The following is an 18,320-nucleotide window of genomic DNA, read 5'->3' as shown; positions in this document are numbered from 1 at the left end:
ATGAAGGGAAAATACAGATTTCATTTGCACTTAAATGTTTGCAAATGACTGCCCTCAAAATAACTCCTATTTCATCCGTGAAATGACTCCTGTGTAATACTTGTCCATAGACACATTCACAAACATTTCGTGCATAAAACAGTTCACAGTGAGTGGGTGAAACCAAGCTTTAAACCCTGAAGAAAGAGTTTGGATCCTCCCACTCCTCCTCCTTTTCATCTCTCACCCACCAACATGGCGGCAGTCCAATCAGAGAGGACAGAGTGATAGAAAACTCTCCCATCATATTACAGTACAAACAAAGAGAGCGGCACCTATTAAATGACAGGCAACAATATAACCGGAAGAAGACTGTAAAGGTGAGCCCCACTCTGTCTCTGATCTGTCTGTGGTACAGACGGAAAAGGAAGGAGAGTGTTTGGTGTTGGTGATATGGCTTGAATAGTTGCTGAGTTTTAGATTTTGGTCCTATAGATATAATTGCAAAGTGAGGCAAATTTGAGCAATGCTGTGAAATGTTTACAAAGAACTTAATCGATTTAATATTTTCATGGTTTCAGGTGGCAATGACCATAAATGTATTAAACACTGAGTGATGTGTGCAGACATGATGGCACATTCATGTCAGTTTCCTGATCAGATGCTTCAAAAGGTTCATGTTGCCTCTGATTCCATTAAATGGTATCAGTTGAAAACAATATCCTGAAACAGCTCAAATTACATGAAAAATGTTTTCCCGCTGTCATGTCCCTCACACTTGGCCTAGTAGGCTGCCCCCTTTGCACTCATCTCACCTGTGCAACCTGACTGCACCAAGCTGGTGGTTCCCAACCTGCGGGTCATCACCTTAACATGGAGTTACAGCTTGACCAGTACTAGTTTGCACAAAGGTTTTCTGTCTTTGTAGTGGAGTGAAAAGTCAGTCAGCAGAGAGAGGGAGGAGATGCGCTGTTGTTTAAATTTGAGAATAATCGTAGACAGTTTCTTATGGAAGACATTTATACTGTTGTACGGTTGTTTTAATGAGAGTTTACAGAAATTAAAAAATGGAAAACTAGAGCCTGAGAGAGAGTTAAACCCTGGCTCATCTCTGACCATTCACAGCATGAAGTGGGTGTGAATATCAGCTTGTCTGTTTCAGAAAGTTACAGAAATGCTGGGATACAGACACCCTCTAATTCAACCTCGGAGAGTCGTGGCGGGTTCGGGTTTCTAAAGCTGTTTAACTAAGTGAAGACATTTTTGACGAAGTATACAGGGCTTTTAGGAGATCTCAAGACAAGGTAATATGGTATGAGTCACATTCGCAGTGCTGCAGCAGCAAGGTGGATAGAGTGCAACAGCAAGGAGCATCTGTAAAAAGAACAAGATGTAGTAAATAAGTAAAACAAACAGCAAGATACAATACATAAGCAAAGAGACATTGCACAGTTCAGTATACATTATACTCTGATTATACATGAGTGCATTTTTCAGTTTTGGTGTGTGTGGTCTACTGGGAGCAGTATTTTTTTTCTGTCAGCAGCAGTAAGGAAGAACCTTACTCCTTCACACACCGCGAGTGAAGCAGCCTGTCACTGAAGGTGCTGTCAGAGTGTCCCGCATGGGGTGGTACATGTTCTCCATCAGGAATGATAGTTTAGCCATCATTCTCCTATCTCCCACAACATCCACCGGGTCGAGCCTTTTAAACCGGTCTGTTAAGTCTCTTCCTGTTGACAAGTCGAGATGCTGCTGCCCCAGCAGACCTCTCCATAAGAGATTGCTGATGCCACCACACAGTCATAAAAGTTCCTCAAGACTGGCCCTGCAATCCAATCCAAAAGACCTCAGGAGATAGTCTGCTCGGTCCTTTTCCATAAAGTGCATTTGTGCTTCCAGTCCAGTTTACCTGTTTATAACACCAATAAGATTTCACCATCTCCATGTCCATTCCCTGGATGTTCACTGGTATAGGGAGCGGTTGATTACACCTGTGAATGTCCTCCACCAGCTCTTTGCTTTTTCCTTCATTCATCTGGAGACATAAAGCTCTGGCTCAGTTCTCTGCACTCACTGTCAGCCCCATCTGTGATCAAGGCGACGATTATAGAGTCGACAAAAAACTTTTCCAGGTGTAAGTTTTATCTGAATTGTGCATGAAGTCTGCAGCGCACAGGGTGAAGAGGAACTATTCCCTGCTGGACCCCTGCCAGGTTGATGGGTGAACTTCAGTGGGTTCCCATGGGCTCCCCAAGGGACGGAGATGGACAAGGACCTGCCTCTCTAGGGACTTCCTCATGTGTCAGTGCCAATGGCCTGTTGATGTTAGGATCCTTAAGTTGAGATGATTAAAAGGTCAAGCTGGTCTTAACTTGAACACACAGGAATTACATTGACAAGAACTTGCAAAAAGACATTGCTTCATCTGAAGCCCAAAAAAGTTGAGAATCACCAGCCATAACAGCATTTGCTTACTCTTTCTTTTTTAAGTTGGCTTTCATAGTGCATCTTAGCCTTCTCATTTTGGTGCCATTGAACATCTTCACAGCACGTACGCTGCACTGAATGTGAATTTCCACACCTAAAATGTGTATTTGGATTAAGGCATGCAGGGACTTCCTGTCACACTGGACCAGTTTGTTAATCCTATCCCCAGTGTGTGAAGGTCAGGGAATGTAACAGCCATTTCCTTTGTGATAGTATTTGTTTGGTGAAAACTTTGTCTGCATCTATGGGTATCATGCCATGACCTGCTCTAAAGCTAAAGTTACCACACACAGTACAAAGTTTTGTGGACAGCACAGAGAAACGCACGGACCTCCTGGCTGCAGTGCATAGATGAAATACAAAAAAATACATTTCCCTGTAACAGACCACCCACCACTCATGAAGCTAAAGTCTGTGTGGTGACTCGGGCCCTGTGCAGTACATGCGTCTGACTCCAAACACTTCAGCGACACATTGCACCTTCACTTCCTCTGTAATTCATCAGAGGTTACTTAAGGTGTGAATGAAGCCCTCTGAATTTTCACCACAACACACCCTCGGTGTCCCTGTGGAGTCAGTGAAGTAGTAAGGGATTAATTAAACTTGTAATGAGTATAGAGCCAGCAGCCCTCTGCTGGAGCTGCAACTTCCTTCCATATCCACTGGGGCTAGACTCGACCCCCAAGGCTAGTAGCAATGCTTTTATCCTCATATGGCTAATTACAAGTCACATATTTATATTACTTATGTGGACTTTTCAGGCTGCCCAAAAAATAACAGAGTCCCTGACTATGAATAATATGAACAGAATAGTTCTCTTGTGCCTTTTGTGTTAAATCCTCACTCAGTGAATTTTTGTGGTGATAATATGCTGCACAATTGTTATTTCCTCAGATGAGAAGAGCAACGAAGTGGATCTGTCTACCAGCGAAGACTGGGACATTAAGACTATAACAAGTGCACTGAAGCTTTATCTGAGGTAAGGATCAGTGACATGACATGACATGATATGACACACACACACACACACACACACACACACACACACACACACACACACACACACACACACACACACACACACACACACACACACACACTATTTATTTTACCCAGCAGTAGTACGCACTGATAATACTGTTATTAATTTGAGTAATTTGCTGTAAAGTTACTGTTACACAAAACAAATGATTTTTTTTTTTTAATGTCCGTCACTTTAACTCTCAATAATACAACCTATTACAACAGTTTGTAACTATGAACACACTTTGCCATTCAAAGGGTAAGTCCATCATTATTAAACACAGTAGTCTGTTTAAACGTCTACAGGGAAACTACTGCATACATGACATTTTTAGACGTTTTTTTTTTTTTTGGCTCTAGAGGGAGTTGAGTGAGGTTTGACGAATTCCAGTCAGTTGTGGCTGAAGACCACAAGTTTAAAAATGAAAAAAAGTCTGGGATGACTGTTGTAAGAAAGAGGGGAGCTTATTAGAACTCTGCAACCTGCTCCTCATTTCTGCTCGAGGCTACATTAGATTCTACCAGCATAAGATAACCGTTGCATTGTGGGTAATGTAGGCACCGTGTTTTAACAAAGAATGATGTGTCGAATGAAAAAGATCTCTGGTTCTGCTGCCGTAATGTTTATCCTTTCTAGCTGCTCATTGTGAGTTTGATATTATTATAGAAGTGCAGTGACATGACTCGACAAGCTTAGTACATAATTGATCATTTTGATAGATTTTATAAATCACAAACTGTATTTTACAGAGTTGTCGTTTAGCCAAGCAAATCCATGTCTGACCTATGACAATCCCAGTGATTAATAGATTTTTCATACATCCTTTTTCATGAAACAGATTCTGTCTGTTCTGTTGAATATGAAACATTTCATCCATTGTCAGCTCTATCTTTTATAAGATGGCTAAAGATTAAATTATGCTGAGTGCCTTTGTATAATTAACTCCTCGCGAGCTCACATTGCTTATGATATGCATTTTTCACATTCACCAACTCCTTCCAGGTTGGCAGAGAGTGTGGTGACATTCGAAGATTAAAAATGTAGTTTGGCTGCTGGAGGCAGAGGCAGTTTATTTTCAAATGCCAATTTGTTTTGGTAGACATGCAGTTGCAACAAATTAAGTTGACTGATGATTTTTTTCTAATAAAATAAAAGTTGCATTTATAGTTTGTAATTTACCGCTTTGTTTTTTCAGCCACATTAGAAATGCTAACAAGAAGCTGATACACTTTTAGTTTTTGGCCATCATCATTCTGTGTTTCTATCAAACAATGTGTTGAACGATTAGCTGTTTTTTTTTTAAATTTATCTGCGCTGTACTTGCACAATTTACATTATGTTCATTCATGTTAATTTTTCTATAAAAGCTTATAGTGAAACTGAGTACATTTATTGTCATGTTCCAGTAATTGGTAGCAGTTTAATTGACAGTCTCGAAATGTCAGATAAAGAATAACGGCATCAAACCAAGATACTATTCTTATTTATTTCTATTTTATTTCCACTGCTGTGCTGTGGTGAAATTATGATGGCATTGTTCAAGTGCTGTAAAACTGAAGGGTAGTTACACTACACTCCATCAACAAGTAATGTGATTGCGATGTAAATGACAAGCCATTTTAGAGAGGTTAAGCTTGGGCTGTGATTGGCTAATTTTATGCCTTGACCATTTCCAAGAAGCAGTTTGATGTAAGGGGCTTTGGACCGTGGGACATTATTCACAACTCCCAAAACAGAAGAGCGCTCTACTGTATTCAGCAGAGCAGTACTTACCGCAACATTTGGTCATTTCTAAACATTGTTCAAGCCAACATATGATATTCATAATGTTACGCTATATTAAACCAAGCTGAGTGTTGTCCTGATTTGTCTTTTACTGATTTGACTTGCTGGAATGAAGCAGGGTCAATCTCCTCAGTTTCCTCTGAGGCTAAGTACCTTTGGCCACCATCCAGCTGCAGTGTGAAAGTACCTTCAGATGAACTTGGTTATCTCAACGCGTGCACCATCTAATTCCATCCCCTGGCCTGGCCACATTAATCATTGCTGTGCGCAGACCCTATAAAACAGTGTGCCAGCTATTTCTGTCCCCCTTGTTCACTTCACCTCTCCTACTCCATCCACCACCCACCCCTCTCTCCTTTCTCTCTGTCTGTGTGAAGGAGCCTTCCTGAGCCGCTGATGACCTATGGACTTTACAAAGAGTTCATCAGCCCAGCGAGTAAGTTCTCCCACCTCTTCAACCAACACTTCATCTGAGTACAGACCATAAGCAAACAGCAGGGTATGCATGTTTCAGTCTGAAATTGACATTTCATCACTTAAAGCACTTAAATAGTTTGTTCTTCTACGGTGAGTTATTGAAAACATGCAGTGAAGTGAAGTGAAAACCAACACATTTCAAATTAAACTGTGTGCTAATCCTATAAGAGAAAATGGGTAATAGTGGTTAACCTTCTGATGTAAAGTGTCGTCTGAAAGCTTTTGTGTGGTCGTGTGTGTCTTGAATGCTAATTAACTACTTTATATCTTTTTACATAGTTTCAGAAATGTGTTACTCTCAGCACTTGATGCTTCTTTTTTTTTTTTTCTTTTTTTTTTTTAAACAATTTATCAAACATCCTTTTAGCTGATTTTGGATTACTTTATCACAGTGTTTCTGACATTGACTCAACATTCAAGAAGCCCATGTGCGCTTATGTCCATTTTCATATACTTTCTACTTGTTAGTAACATATTACTAAATCTGGGCCAAATAAGCCATTAAAGATACAAAATCAAAATGCCCCAGTGACCTTGAAGCAGCAAAAAGACAGCAATTTTTTTTTCCCGCCCACATAACATAATTTCTGTATGAAATGTTTCAAAGCAAGCCAAACTTGAATCTTATTACAACAAGTGCTATAATTGGATCAGGTTGACATTTTTATCAGGCGCTCGCAATGCCCTCATAACGAGGGGGAAAAAATGGATTAGCAATGAATATTTTTTTGATGGATGACAGCATCCATAAGAAGCTTTTTCCAGGTTTAAATCCTTGTCGTTCCCATAGTAATGATATTTTGTGTGTCTGTGTGTGTGTGTGTGTGTTAGTGTGTGGGCGGTCAGATGCCCATGTGTGAGGAAATGTTTAAGAGATGATCTTGGGGGTTTTAACACAACCCTTTTATACGGTAGCGACAGTAACGTAAAGCTATCGCCTCCGCCAGCATAGTGGTCCCCGCTGCCAAATTCTGCGAGGCTTCAGACCGTGTATCACCATCACACCTCTTCATTTATTTGAATTGGAACGTATCTTCCTCTAATACTTAATCCCTTGCAATTTAGGGTGATAGCCTCTGATTATTGTCACTAAAGGGGCCACTAACATTTGTTCATTTTGAAAAAAAATTCCAGGTTGCCAAAAAAATAGTTTTTTTGAAGTAATAGAAGCAACTTTTCCTCCACTGAGCAACTTATTCGGTGTTACCTTACCTCAAAAACTGACTGTGTACTGCTCAAATCAACAGTGTATGTGGTGTTTCATCATCTCTTTAAATTTACACTGTTCGATCTGAGCCATACTGGCTCTTTGCCACCCGAGGAGCACAGAGAAATCCTTGTAGTTTAATGTGAGTACATGGCTGTTTCTGCATTTGAACAGAGGGCGGTAGTCCCGAGTCTCGCATCCAAGCCGTCCACTGCCTGGTCCACAAACTACCAGAGAGGAATCGACAACTCCTCGGGCTGCTTATGAAGCATCTGGCCAAGTGAGTGTTCATAGTTCTGTGGTCATAGTTCACCCAATCTCCACCCCCTCTCTCGCTCAGTTCTCTCTTTCTGCTCTTCCTGTCTGTCTCCTAATTCTCACTCCACATGCTTTTTCTCTCTCTCTCCCTCACTCCCACTCTCTTCACTCCCCCTTCCCTGCTGTCACTCCATCGCTTCTCTGTCTACCCAGTGACTGCTGGGTAAGAAAATTGCTGCTGCTAACGTCTTAACATTTTTTTTTTGCCTTTTCTTGGGTCATTTTGGTGTCTATTTAAAGTTGTTGAAGGGGGACTGTGTACCCGTTCATCGTTTTGTAGCCCACCGGTGAAGTGAAATGAAATAGGCCACTCAAATTAAGCCCTCTCAGGAGATTACTGTATACAACTCTGGATGGACCGCTATTGTGCATCATTCCATTTGTGAGATTAGATAGAAAGAAAGATTTAAGAAATAACGTTAGCTAACATTACAAGGTTTTACCTCAGCAAGCTTTTTATAAACTAAATATGAGCAAATTGAAGATAAGTAAATAATCCCTCTTCCCTGAGGCAGTGAAAGTCTGGTGGATCTTATTTCATAGAAACCCGCTGCAGAATCAGGCTCTGGTAAAAAGGCAGCGCTATTGAAATTGAATTTGGATTATCCAGCGTGAAATTCTCCAGACTGGAGAGACTCGAATATTTTTCTGAAGTTGGCGTGTGTGCATGTCCTGCAGGGGAAGGAAGCAAAGCCAGAATTTCACACTCCTATCTGAAATGGTTTCAGAGATGTTATAAATGTGAGTTGTCACCAATGTTTTTGTCTTCAAAGGCATCCTTTGAAGCTATTTAAACTGTCTCTCTGCAGCCGCGCTGCATATCATCATATTTTGAGTGTGAAATCTCTTCACCTGTCTGTATAACTTTTTCTTCAAATAAAGGTTTTCTCCACTTTTTTTTTTGACCCTGTAAGATAAAGTTTCATCTCCTGAAGACGTCCCACTTTTGAAACGGATGTAGGAGACATCCAATAAAACACTGATCCTTTTTCAATTTAAATAGCATCTGTCCAACTGTGACGTGTTTGTACTTCAGTCTTGTAAATATGATCAATAATAGCCACTCTCAGACTAATTCATTGTGGCATTCGTAGTACGTGGGGAAAACCTTATGAGTGGTAGGTGGGCAACTTTGAAGAGCAAGAGAGTATTTTTGGTTTCAGTGTCTTGTGCGAGGGCACTTGTAGATCTTGGGTTTGACCAAACCTGTGACTAGAGGAAGACCTACTCTGCCTCTTGAGCCACATGGTGCTAACATCAAAAACCTAGTACGGTTTTTGAAATGTCATATATTCAGAGTAACATTGTTTATGCCATCATGTACAAACTAAATTTAATACAGGATGAGATGCAGCAAGATCTGGGTGGCTTAGCACCTCCAGTTTTTAAGGTGAAAACTTGAATTTCAGAGGTATTTTTCTTGCAGTGGCCACGCTTGTATAACTGTTTTGAAAAAAAAAAAAAAGAAGCAATCATTACAGTTACAGCACAGTAGCTTTGCCCTGTTTTCTTACCTTACCCAGCTTTTAGAAATTCCGTGAAGGTGAATTGGTTTGTTGGATTGAAGTGTTTATTATGTAAGTTTTTATTTTCCTCAGTGTGGCGGCCCACAGCAAACAGAATCTGATGACCGTGGCAAACCTGGGCGTGGTGTTCGGCCCCACATTAATGAGGCCACAGGAGGATACTGTTGCTGCCATCATGGACCTGAAGTTCCAGAACATTGTGGTGGAAATCCTCATTGAACAACATGAGAAGGTAACACTCAAAACTGCTGTATCCACTGTACTAACACAAAGTCATACATTTGAAACTGAACACTTAATATAAACTGGAAGAGTTTACTTATACAACTATTATATATTAGAGGTAAATTAGTATCATTTCTATAAGAATAGAGGAAAGCGTTTCTCTTCTATTTCCTCCCAAACAGTCTGTTTTTGATCTTCACAGCACTCTGCAACATTTTGTGTATAGTTGTGTTTCCGCTTGCCATCCGTAACTATATCTACTAACAGCTGTGGCAGCCTAAGAGACACAAAATAAAATGACAGCATCAAATTAAATCTGAGTCGACATGACATCAGTAAGCTGCACACAGCACCTTTGTGTTTACCAACCTGGGTGGCGTGTAATTACTCGATACTGAAGGATAACAAATGTGCAAGAGATGCAAAAATATGTTGGTAAATCCTGCTTTCCTGTCGTGGAGTGCTTTTTTTTTTTTTTTAATGTTGTTTAGAGGTTTTGTATTTTGCTCCTAAATTATGATTTGGCAGTTTTTGCTGGCAGAGAAGTGCACGTGCTGTACCTGACACTACAATTTCACTTTTGCAGTGTTAAGAGTCTCAATGAGAGTGGATGTGACACTCTTCTCTTCTGCAGGGGCTCTTTCTGTGAGGGTGGTTTACACTTATATATATATTTTAAAAAAAAAATTTTGCCTTATCTGCCTTAAAGTTTGCTTCTTTGAACAAATGTTCTTGAAGTGAACATGCATCATATTAGATAACGGGTAATTTGTGGTCTGGTTGGATATATGAGTCTTGTGTGTTTTTTTTTTCTTTCTCTACAAAATAATGAGCAGAAATAAAGTTCTCAGATAATGAGATGTGTACCACATTTAACTTAAACTCCAGGGACTGCATGCCCTTCACCCAGTTATGATGCTAAGAAGGAGTTAGACAGTAGTTAAATTTACAGAATCTGGCCAATAGGGGGAGCCCTAAGTGCTTATACCAGGATTAAACACGTTATTCTCTTCACTATCAGTTACTTTGATTATTCTGTAGATTGTTGTGTGCATTTTATTATATTTGGAAGGACCTTTCTCTGCCTGAATACATTTATTTTGGTTATGAGTTGTTTCATAACATGTAGTTCATGGGATCATGTAATCTCCCCAGAATGTCATTAATCGGTGTCAATCCTCAAAGGGGTATAATTCTCCGTGTCAAAACAGAAAAAAAGGTTTGAGATTAATTTTCTAATCTGTTTGGAGCAGCGCTGCACTCTTCATAGAATCAGATGCAACCAAAAGCTTTTAGTGCTTTTTTTCCCCCTTCCAGCTTCATTAAATTTAAGACGATGTGTGTTGTGAATAATTTCTCCTTTCAAACTCACAAATTTAAAATAGGGTGTGAGAAAACACAGAGGCTGGATGAAAACCAGCGGGGTAAACAAATGTGCTAAAGCAGGAGCAGCAGCAGGAGAGGCAGCAGCCGGGTGTATACTGCTAGTGTCTGAGACTACCCAGAGGTGTCCAACACCGGCCAGGTGATAAAGGATGAAGTGTTAGAATGCAGCAGGAGCATTTTGGAAAGTACAGCATGTTAGAGCAGGGGAAAAGTTGAGCAGACAGACAGACAGGCATTAACTTCCCTCACAGCTGAGTCCCATTCCAGACTGTTGATACCCCCAGATACCAACAGTAGACTCTGTTTTACATTCACCTCCATCTGCAGAGAGAGGCACGAAGGTGAGAGAGAGCAGCAGAAACTCTCAGCCATATCAGATTTCTCACTTTTTCTATCTGTCTTTCTCCAACAAACTTTCTCTCTCATGCCCCCTCCTCTGTCTGCCTCTCCTGCTCACACTGTCTCACTTTCTCTGCCACTTTCTCTCTCTCTCTCCTCCCTTCCCTTCCCTACCTCCCTACCTCCCTCCCTCTCCTCTCCTCGTCTGTGATCCTTTCTGAGGCTCTGCTGAGACTCCCTCTCCTCTGCAGCCCTATTCTCTTTTAACTCCACATCTGAAGTTTATATGTAAACACGCCCGGTGTAAACAGGCTGTGCCAGTTGGCCAGCCCTCCTCAAGTCCAAACCCTGTTTATTTGACTTTCTACTCTTTAAGAGAGTGGGTCAATTTCTCTGTGGAGAAATGTCACCTTAACTTAGGCCGGGATGTTTTTGGTGGGATGTTATGTGGAGCTGCCCATTTTATTTTTGTTTTTTTTGCACAAACAAAATCTTTTCGCATGCAGTTCAATCACTGAGCTGCTCAATTTTCCTATAGGAGTGCATGCTGTGGCTGCAAATACCTTTTCTATCTACCACTACATAAAACCTGTGAGTTTCAAAAACCTGTGAGGTCAGTTGAGGACATGCTGCCGCTGCTCAACTCTCTTGGAGTATCTGCACTGTGAATGCTGCATTTTAGCAGAAGCTTACTCACATGTGTATCCAGATCTTTACAGATGCTCCTGAGTCATGCCCCGTCTCACCTGCTGCCCCAGAATTCTCTGCTCCCACAAGGCAGTCCAAGAAACAGAGTCGACACAACCGGCCATTGGCTGTTTACAATCCCCAAGCCCTCAACATTCAGAATGGTAAGAGATGTATAAATCTGCACCTGTATATTTACATTTTTTTGCTGGTGTGTGAAAGGAATTATTAAACATTAAGGATAAGATGTGTGCTCTCCAGAAGTGGCACTGATCCTCATTTTTTAGGTGAGAGGCACTTTTGGGATCCAAAAAGCACCTCACACAGTTTTTAATTTACAGCGCCCAAGAGGTATCAGAGGCAACGAATGAGTAAAGTAATTTTGCACAAATGAGCAATACATTCTCGCAAAATAATAGTCAATGCAAATGTAAAGAACGTAAATCTGCTTTCCTGTAAAATACGTTGTAAAAAATATTATAGGGTGTTGTGTTTCGTAATCGTTTTAAGTAATTTAGGCTGACAATGAGCCAAACATTACCATTCCATTTCACTTTATTCTTTCATGCCGGTATTGTCTTCCCATTTGTTGGTAGGTGCATTTTTTTTTTTTTTTGTCCCAATCAATCAGTATTCTTGCATCAGTCCTTCCCAGAAGTAGACACAGAAGTGAAAGAGTGGTTTATGAAAACTTTTTTCTGAGATTATCCGGATTTAAATGGTTATTTTATTTTTTTACCAGAACCTGTACAGCTCTGTGTCAGTGTCATCCACTCTAGACAGGAAGTTATGAATCTAGCTGACTAGTTACCTAACTCGTCTGGAACAAGGCTAAAAGTAATTTTATCTATGATATTAATTATCAAATTGTAATAAACACAATCGGCTCATTTAAATTGTCTGAGCCAACAGTTATGTTGTGTGATTTGCTGCCTGTCATTGTGTGTATTGAGGAGGGATGTTTCAAATCCCAAATTTGGTGGCTTAAAGAATAATTTACAAGTTGTTGATTTTAAATCACAAATAAGGAACTTGGGTTCACCTATATCGGTGAGATTAGGCAACATTTTGCAAACAGAAATGCCTTTCTGAATAATGCAGTATAGTTCAACAACAGCAGAAACTACATTTCCAAAATGGTCAGAATGCTGAATCAGCATCTCCCTAACAGAGTTCTAAAGAAATCTGAACATTATAACTATCATGAAGGGAGGCATCAGTGCAACACTGCTCTATTTGACTAGATTGTTTTAGTGAGGTGTACCAAATATACTGGCAGCTGAGTGTACTTACCTCTGATCCCTGCTCAGCTTTAAATTCACTTTCACTCTGTTCCCTGGTGACCGCTATGAAGCACAACACTGTCTACAGATGCCACACTGACCTCTGTCACCTCCTGTCTGTAATACTGTGTGGAGACATTTGCATCTGTGACTTTGTGCGCCCTTGTTTACTTTAAAATTCACTTCCGTTTCCTGAAGTATAAAACGGGAGACTATAATATGGTCCCACTCCGGTGCACTGGCACAGCTGATCACCTGCCCTGGTGACCCAAAAAATTTAACTCCAGCAATTTCTGATCTGTGGCCAGTCAAATCCCTTCCCCGCTACAATACCAAAGGAGTCTAAATCTGCTTACCAGATTGCCTCTCTTTGTCTCCTTTGTGCCAGCTTTTACTGTGGGGTATTTTAATATCAGGGATGAAAAGGCGTAATCCCTTTTTAACCTTTGTACCGTTTATTTGGGTCCCACATAAAGGGAGTTAAAAGCAGTTTTAAGGATGTTGAACTGGGAGAGAAGAGTGTTTGTGTTTGCACATGACTCTTCTTATGAGTCTTATGTGCGACGCTGCATGTCTGATATCGCTGCCGATGTGATGGCCCAGCATGCGGAAAGAGGTGCATTAATCAGGGTGTTTGTGTCAGGAGTCCTTTCAACAAGCACAGTGTTGGAGAACAAATCGCTCGAGTGACGATAACGGATCACTTTTATGTTACTGATTGAATTAAATTCACTAGACTGCAACAAGGAGGCCAGCCTTATAAATGCACATTTCTGTGACGGCACGACTGATCGCACACCTAATGCCGAGTCACGAACTGAAGTTCCACCAGTGGCTTGCTGAATGCTGTGACTTCCTGTATCTATTTCAAATGAAAAGCTCATGAAGGCTCATCTTCTTAACCGCTTAGATTAATTAGGGTCACGGTGGCAACAGGGAAAGCAGAAAAAGCTCAGACATCCCTGTCTCTGCAACTTCCCTCAGCTCCACGATCTTTTGGACATTTCCCAGAGTTCATGACCATAGTTGAGCTTAGGGATGTAGACAATCTGTAAATACAGAGCCTCGCCTTATTACGGCTCAGCTCCTTCTTCACCACTACAGTCTGGTACAGGGACCGCATTACTGCTGCTGCTTCTCCAAACCTAATGAAGTGAGAAGACCTGCTGTGCGTTCCAATGCCCATCCTACCATATTATTTAGTATGCCAGAAAAAGATTTAGTAAGTATGTATAATAAATGTATGTGAAATGTAGTATGCCAAAAGTACCAGGATGTGTTACTACATCCTCTCATATTTTGAAGTATGCAGGCCAGCATCTATTTTGACTGTTCTAAACCGCGTTCCTCTGTGCAGTGGATGATACGTCACTTTGACGGAGTGAGTTTGTGGTTGTAATGCAACCAGGAGAAGAAGGAGAAGAAGAACAGGCAATATAAGGAAGCATACTCATTCCAAAATGGATCTTTTTTTTTTCTTTTTTTTTTTTTTTGCTTCAGATGTCGTTCTACAGATTGCACCGGATTTCACAGAGACGGTCAAAGTTCAAGGCACATTTTTATGACTAAGTAGTTTGTCCCAATTGTATACATACTACATGTAAACGTATATACTTTGTAAGGGCAGCTGGAGTACATACTAGAGGTGAAAATAAAAAATATGCGGAACACAGCTCTGGTTTCAAATGAAAAGCCCCTGAGTCTTTCATACTGGAACCAGCAATGTACTAGGTATTGACTTGTCCAAAGATCAACAACATATTTATTACCATCAAATGGTGCTTGTGTTTTGCTCCTTTAAAACAAAAATTATAAACACTGTATCAGAAAATGTATAGACAGGCCATAGTTAAGGCATATATAACTTGGGGGAAAAAAAATGTCCATTTGGTACAGAAAGGCTTAATGCCTTTGCTGTGGTTGTATACAAGGTTAATGAAGAATTTACCACCAGTTTGGTTCAATGTTAATGAAATACAGGCTTTTGGTTTAGATGCTTTGATATGTTTGATATATTTGTTGGGGAGAAGAGAAAGATCCAAATAAACTACTTCTTCCCACATTAACAATCCTTTTGTCCTTCCCCAGCTCCCAGAGGCACGATCTTTACTTGACAGTGAAATTGAAATACAAGATCTTGGATCCTCCAGCTGTCTCTTAGGTTCCTGTCTATGACTGCACAAGTGTATTACTATGAACAATACATACTTGGCTGTACGTCTCGCCTGTTTTGACAGCAGTTTGATTCATAAAATTCTTTGGTGATGCAGCATTGGCCTATGTGTTGATAAATGATTCAGCTGTTTTATCAAGTGAGCTATAATCAGTGAGCTGGAATAGGCTGAATCATTTACAGTTGAATAAAATCAATGAAAAGATGTAATTAACTAAAACCGATTCTTTTCTTTTTTGTGTGTCAGCAGTGGGAGATAGTTCCAATTTAGCTACAGATGAGACATCAATGGGCAGCAATGAGTCTGTATCATCCCAGTCATCGTCAGCCTCTGCCTCAGAGATGCCTCCAGTGAAGATGGACCATGCCCCGCTTTGCACCAGCCTCAGCTCAGGCAGCAACTCCAAGTGAGTGCTTCCTTATACTCAAGTCCCAAATCATTATGTGAATGTGCACTCACTCAAAGTGCAGGTATTGGTTTGTAGACCCACGTTTAACGTGTCATAAATGAGAAGTATATGGTCTACGCAGAAATATGGACCATTTACACTATGAAACAACAATTAACAAACTCTAATCAATGATTTAGTTTTAAGCTTTTTGTACTATTTAGCGCACATCATTTAAATTAGTTATAAATCGGTAACATTGATTTTCTTCCGGTGCATCAGATACATTTTCAGAGGTAAACTGTCTGAATAATCACGAGTGTTTCATTACAGAATGTTGTAATTATCTTTGTTTCCAAACCATCGTTGTTGTCCTGATCAGACTGAAGTGTAATTTTGTTTTACTTCTTTCATTCATTCACAAAATAAATTGTTGAACATGTCAGAGATGTGGGATGTAATTCAAAGGACTGACTAAAAGTAGGATTTTTTTTTTTATTATTGTAATAATAATTCCTTTGTATTCATTTGCATCCTGTAGTAGCTTTTTTTTTGTTTTTTGACATTGTTATTGGATAAGTAACAGTTCTAATCTAAATAGTATTGTTCATATTCTGACTGTTTTTACTTAGTAAAATTGGAAATTTGACAGTTAATGATGTAATGTATTTATTTGCTGACACAAATGTTTTATTAAAAAAAAAAACATTTACTAAAACATTAATAAAACAGGGCTGTATTGATCATCATAATTTATTCTAATTTAAATAGAAAAAAAGATATGCTCCCGCCTCCAAACAGCACCTTTGATGGACACGTTAGCTGAACTGTTATGTTTCACCATGCAGCAGACTAAAATGAGAAGTAACATCCCTCCTATGTTAGCGAGCACGCATACCCAAACAAGAACCTGAAAATAGTAGCTGGAAGTCAGATCGAAGTAACTTCTTCCATTGCAGATTATTAAATAAGAAATAAACACATTCAGCTCCATTCATCATGAGGAGCAGTTCCACTTCACTGCACTCTGGTTGCAGCTGAGGTCCCTGTATCCCGCTCTGGTAAAAAAAAAAAAGCATATTTAGCAAGGTAAAACAATTATTGTTATTGGTGAACAATAATCAACTTTTGAACAATGTGAAGTGAGCATCTTAATTTGAATGTGAATTATATTTGATAACTTTACTCAGTCAATATTTTTGAGAGATTAATCAAGGTTGATGTGAAATACATTTTCAGTGTGAGCCCCATTGTTCATACTATTAGTTTATTGTACTAGATGGAAAATGCATGAGTAGTTTGATGCTTTGCCGTGCCTCTCTCTGGCTTCTCCTTTCTGTCCTCACTCTCTCTGCTAAGTCCTTGGTCCTTTTTGTTGTTTCCAGCCAATGACTTGTCTTGAATGCTGATGTGAGAGATGAAATATTGGGTTATGCTGCAGATGTTAGACTCTCCGCTGTGTCATGTCTACAGATTCACCTTGAAATAGACTTTTTTTTCCCCCTCATTCACTGTCCCTTTCTCCTTCTCCATCAGCTGAAAAGAGCTGCAAAAATAAAAACAAATCCACCTCACAACTTGTCAGAGGACAATGTGATTCCTCTCTCTTTGACCTCTGTGGGTGTGTACTTGCCTGTGTGTGTAGGCATGTTTTTTTTGTTTGTTTTTTTTTTACACCAAGTTGCAGGATTAGACAGACAAGGCTCTCTATTCCTTATGTAACCAACTCCTTTTTTTTTTTCCCCTGTGGGTCTTTTTTTTGTGCGTTTTCCCACATATGTGGCATCATGTTGGAGGACGGAAGGAGCAACCAGGAGGAGGTCGTAAATCTCAGCTCTTATTTGTTTGGGAGACAGGTGGCCGTGCGTTGGCCGTGTAAATCGTATTGACATTGGGGAGATATTCATCTTGTTTACCCTTATAGCTGCAGCCCCTGTCCCTTTATGAAGACTTGCGCCATATGTCACAGGGTGTCGCCCTGGCTTTGTTCACTCATAAATCTTAGCATGTGAGATGGTAGAGACCTGTTAGCACAGCACCTCTCTGGCGTGGAACCCAGGGATTCAGCTTCGGTCCGAGCCAAAAAAGAGCAGCAAGGATGCCAATTGCTAGATTATTTCCAGCCACTCTGTGTTATCTCCACTGTGGTGTGCTCAAAAGCGCACCTGGAAAACAGCATATTTTTGTCCGTTTCCTGCAGGATAACTGCGGCGAAATCTGCCTGGTCATACACAAATGTGTCCTGACTCACTATATCATGCAATAACTCTTTGCGGACTGTGGCACGATTTATCATCTCCGTCATTTTCGATGTCTCGCCTCATTTCTCCTCTTCTCCCTAAATTTACTCGCAGCTTTTCCCAGTGGATCTGTTTCTTCAAGTCCTGCCCAGTGGGGTTACATTTTCTGGCCTTTTTTTGTTTCTTCCTCTCGCCCTGCCCTACCTGCAGCACTCCAAGCCTCTCGCTGGCAGACAGCTGTGAATCATAAAATGGTGGATCAGAGCTTATTTCCTGCCCACCCAAACTGGCGGGCGAGCAGCTTGGCTGTAGGTTTGATCCCACTTTCTATTAGAAACAGTACTAAATCCCACCGCTGCCCTTCTTCCTTTAGTAGAAAGAGAGTTGATAGCCGCGCTCATCCCCATGTTAGCTCCACGCCAACATCAACAAAGCTTGGATGCTGCAGGGTGAAATTCCAGCAGTAATGAGAAGCAGCAGTCCACTTTTGTTGATGAATTTCTCCCTGCTACTGATAATGTCTGATAAACCCTGATGCTGAAAATGATAAACCGGAAGAACTCCAGTTGGGTCAGCCTTTAGTGCAAAATTGTTTGATTTTAATATAATGATGCCCTTTATGTATTATATTGTAATGTCTGCATATTACAAAATCCCCACAACTAAAAACTCAATATTTTAAAAAAAAGTTGTTTTATATATTACCATCATCTAGAAGAGTATTTTCATCCAGGACTTGTATACAGTGCATGTTCAAGTCTCCCAACCCCCTTTTTCTTTTGTATTTATTCA

General features: G+C 40.3%; 1 protein-coding gene across 2 annotated transcripts in view; it reads left to right on the top strand.

Annotated features, from left to right (window-relative positions):
• arhgap10 (Rho GTPase activating protein 10) overlaps positions 1–18,320 on the top strand; it is a 44,841-nt gene that overhangs the window by 20,440 nt on the left and 6,081 nt on the right. Inside the window, exons 15-20 of one of the 2 annotated variants that reach the window (XM_069689254.1) lie at positions 3,364–3,448; positions 5,656–5,714; positions 7,137–7,242; positions 8,879–9,038; positions 11,466–11,607; positions 15,150–15,306. In XM_069689254.1, the coding sequence (XP_069545355.1) occupies positions 3,364–3,448; positions 5,656–5,714; positions 7,137–7,242; positions 8,879–9,038; positions 11,466–11,607; positions 15,150–15,306 (709 nt within the window). Of the gene's footprint in view, positions 1–3,363; positions 3,449–5,655; positions 5,715–7,136; positions 7,243–8,878; positions 9,039–11,465; positions 11,608–15,146; positions 15,307–18,320 lie in introns of both variants that reach the window. The other variant, XM_069689253.1, reaches the window with a different exon arrangement.

This window comes from Brachyistius frenatus, unplaced genomic scaffold (genome assembly GCF_029030835.1).
Source record: "Brachyistius frenatus isolate BFR_SWC_R1_liver_20210118 unplaced genomic scaffold, ASM2903083v1 Contig_7, whole genome shotgun sequence".
NCBI lineage: Eukaryota > Metazoa > Chordata > Actinopteri > Embiotocidae > Brachyistius > Brachyistius frenatus.
This window is presented reverse-complemented; position numbering and strand designations above follow the sequence as displayed.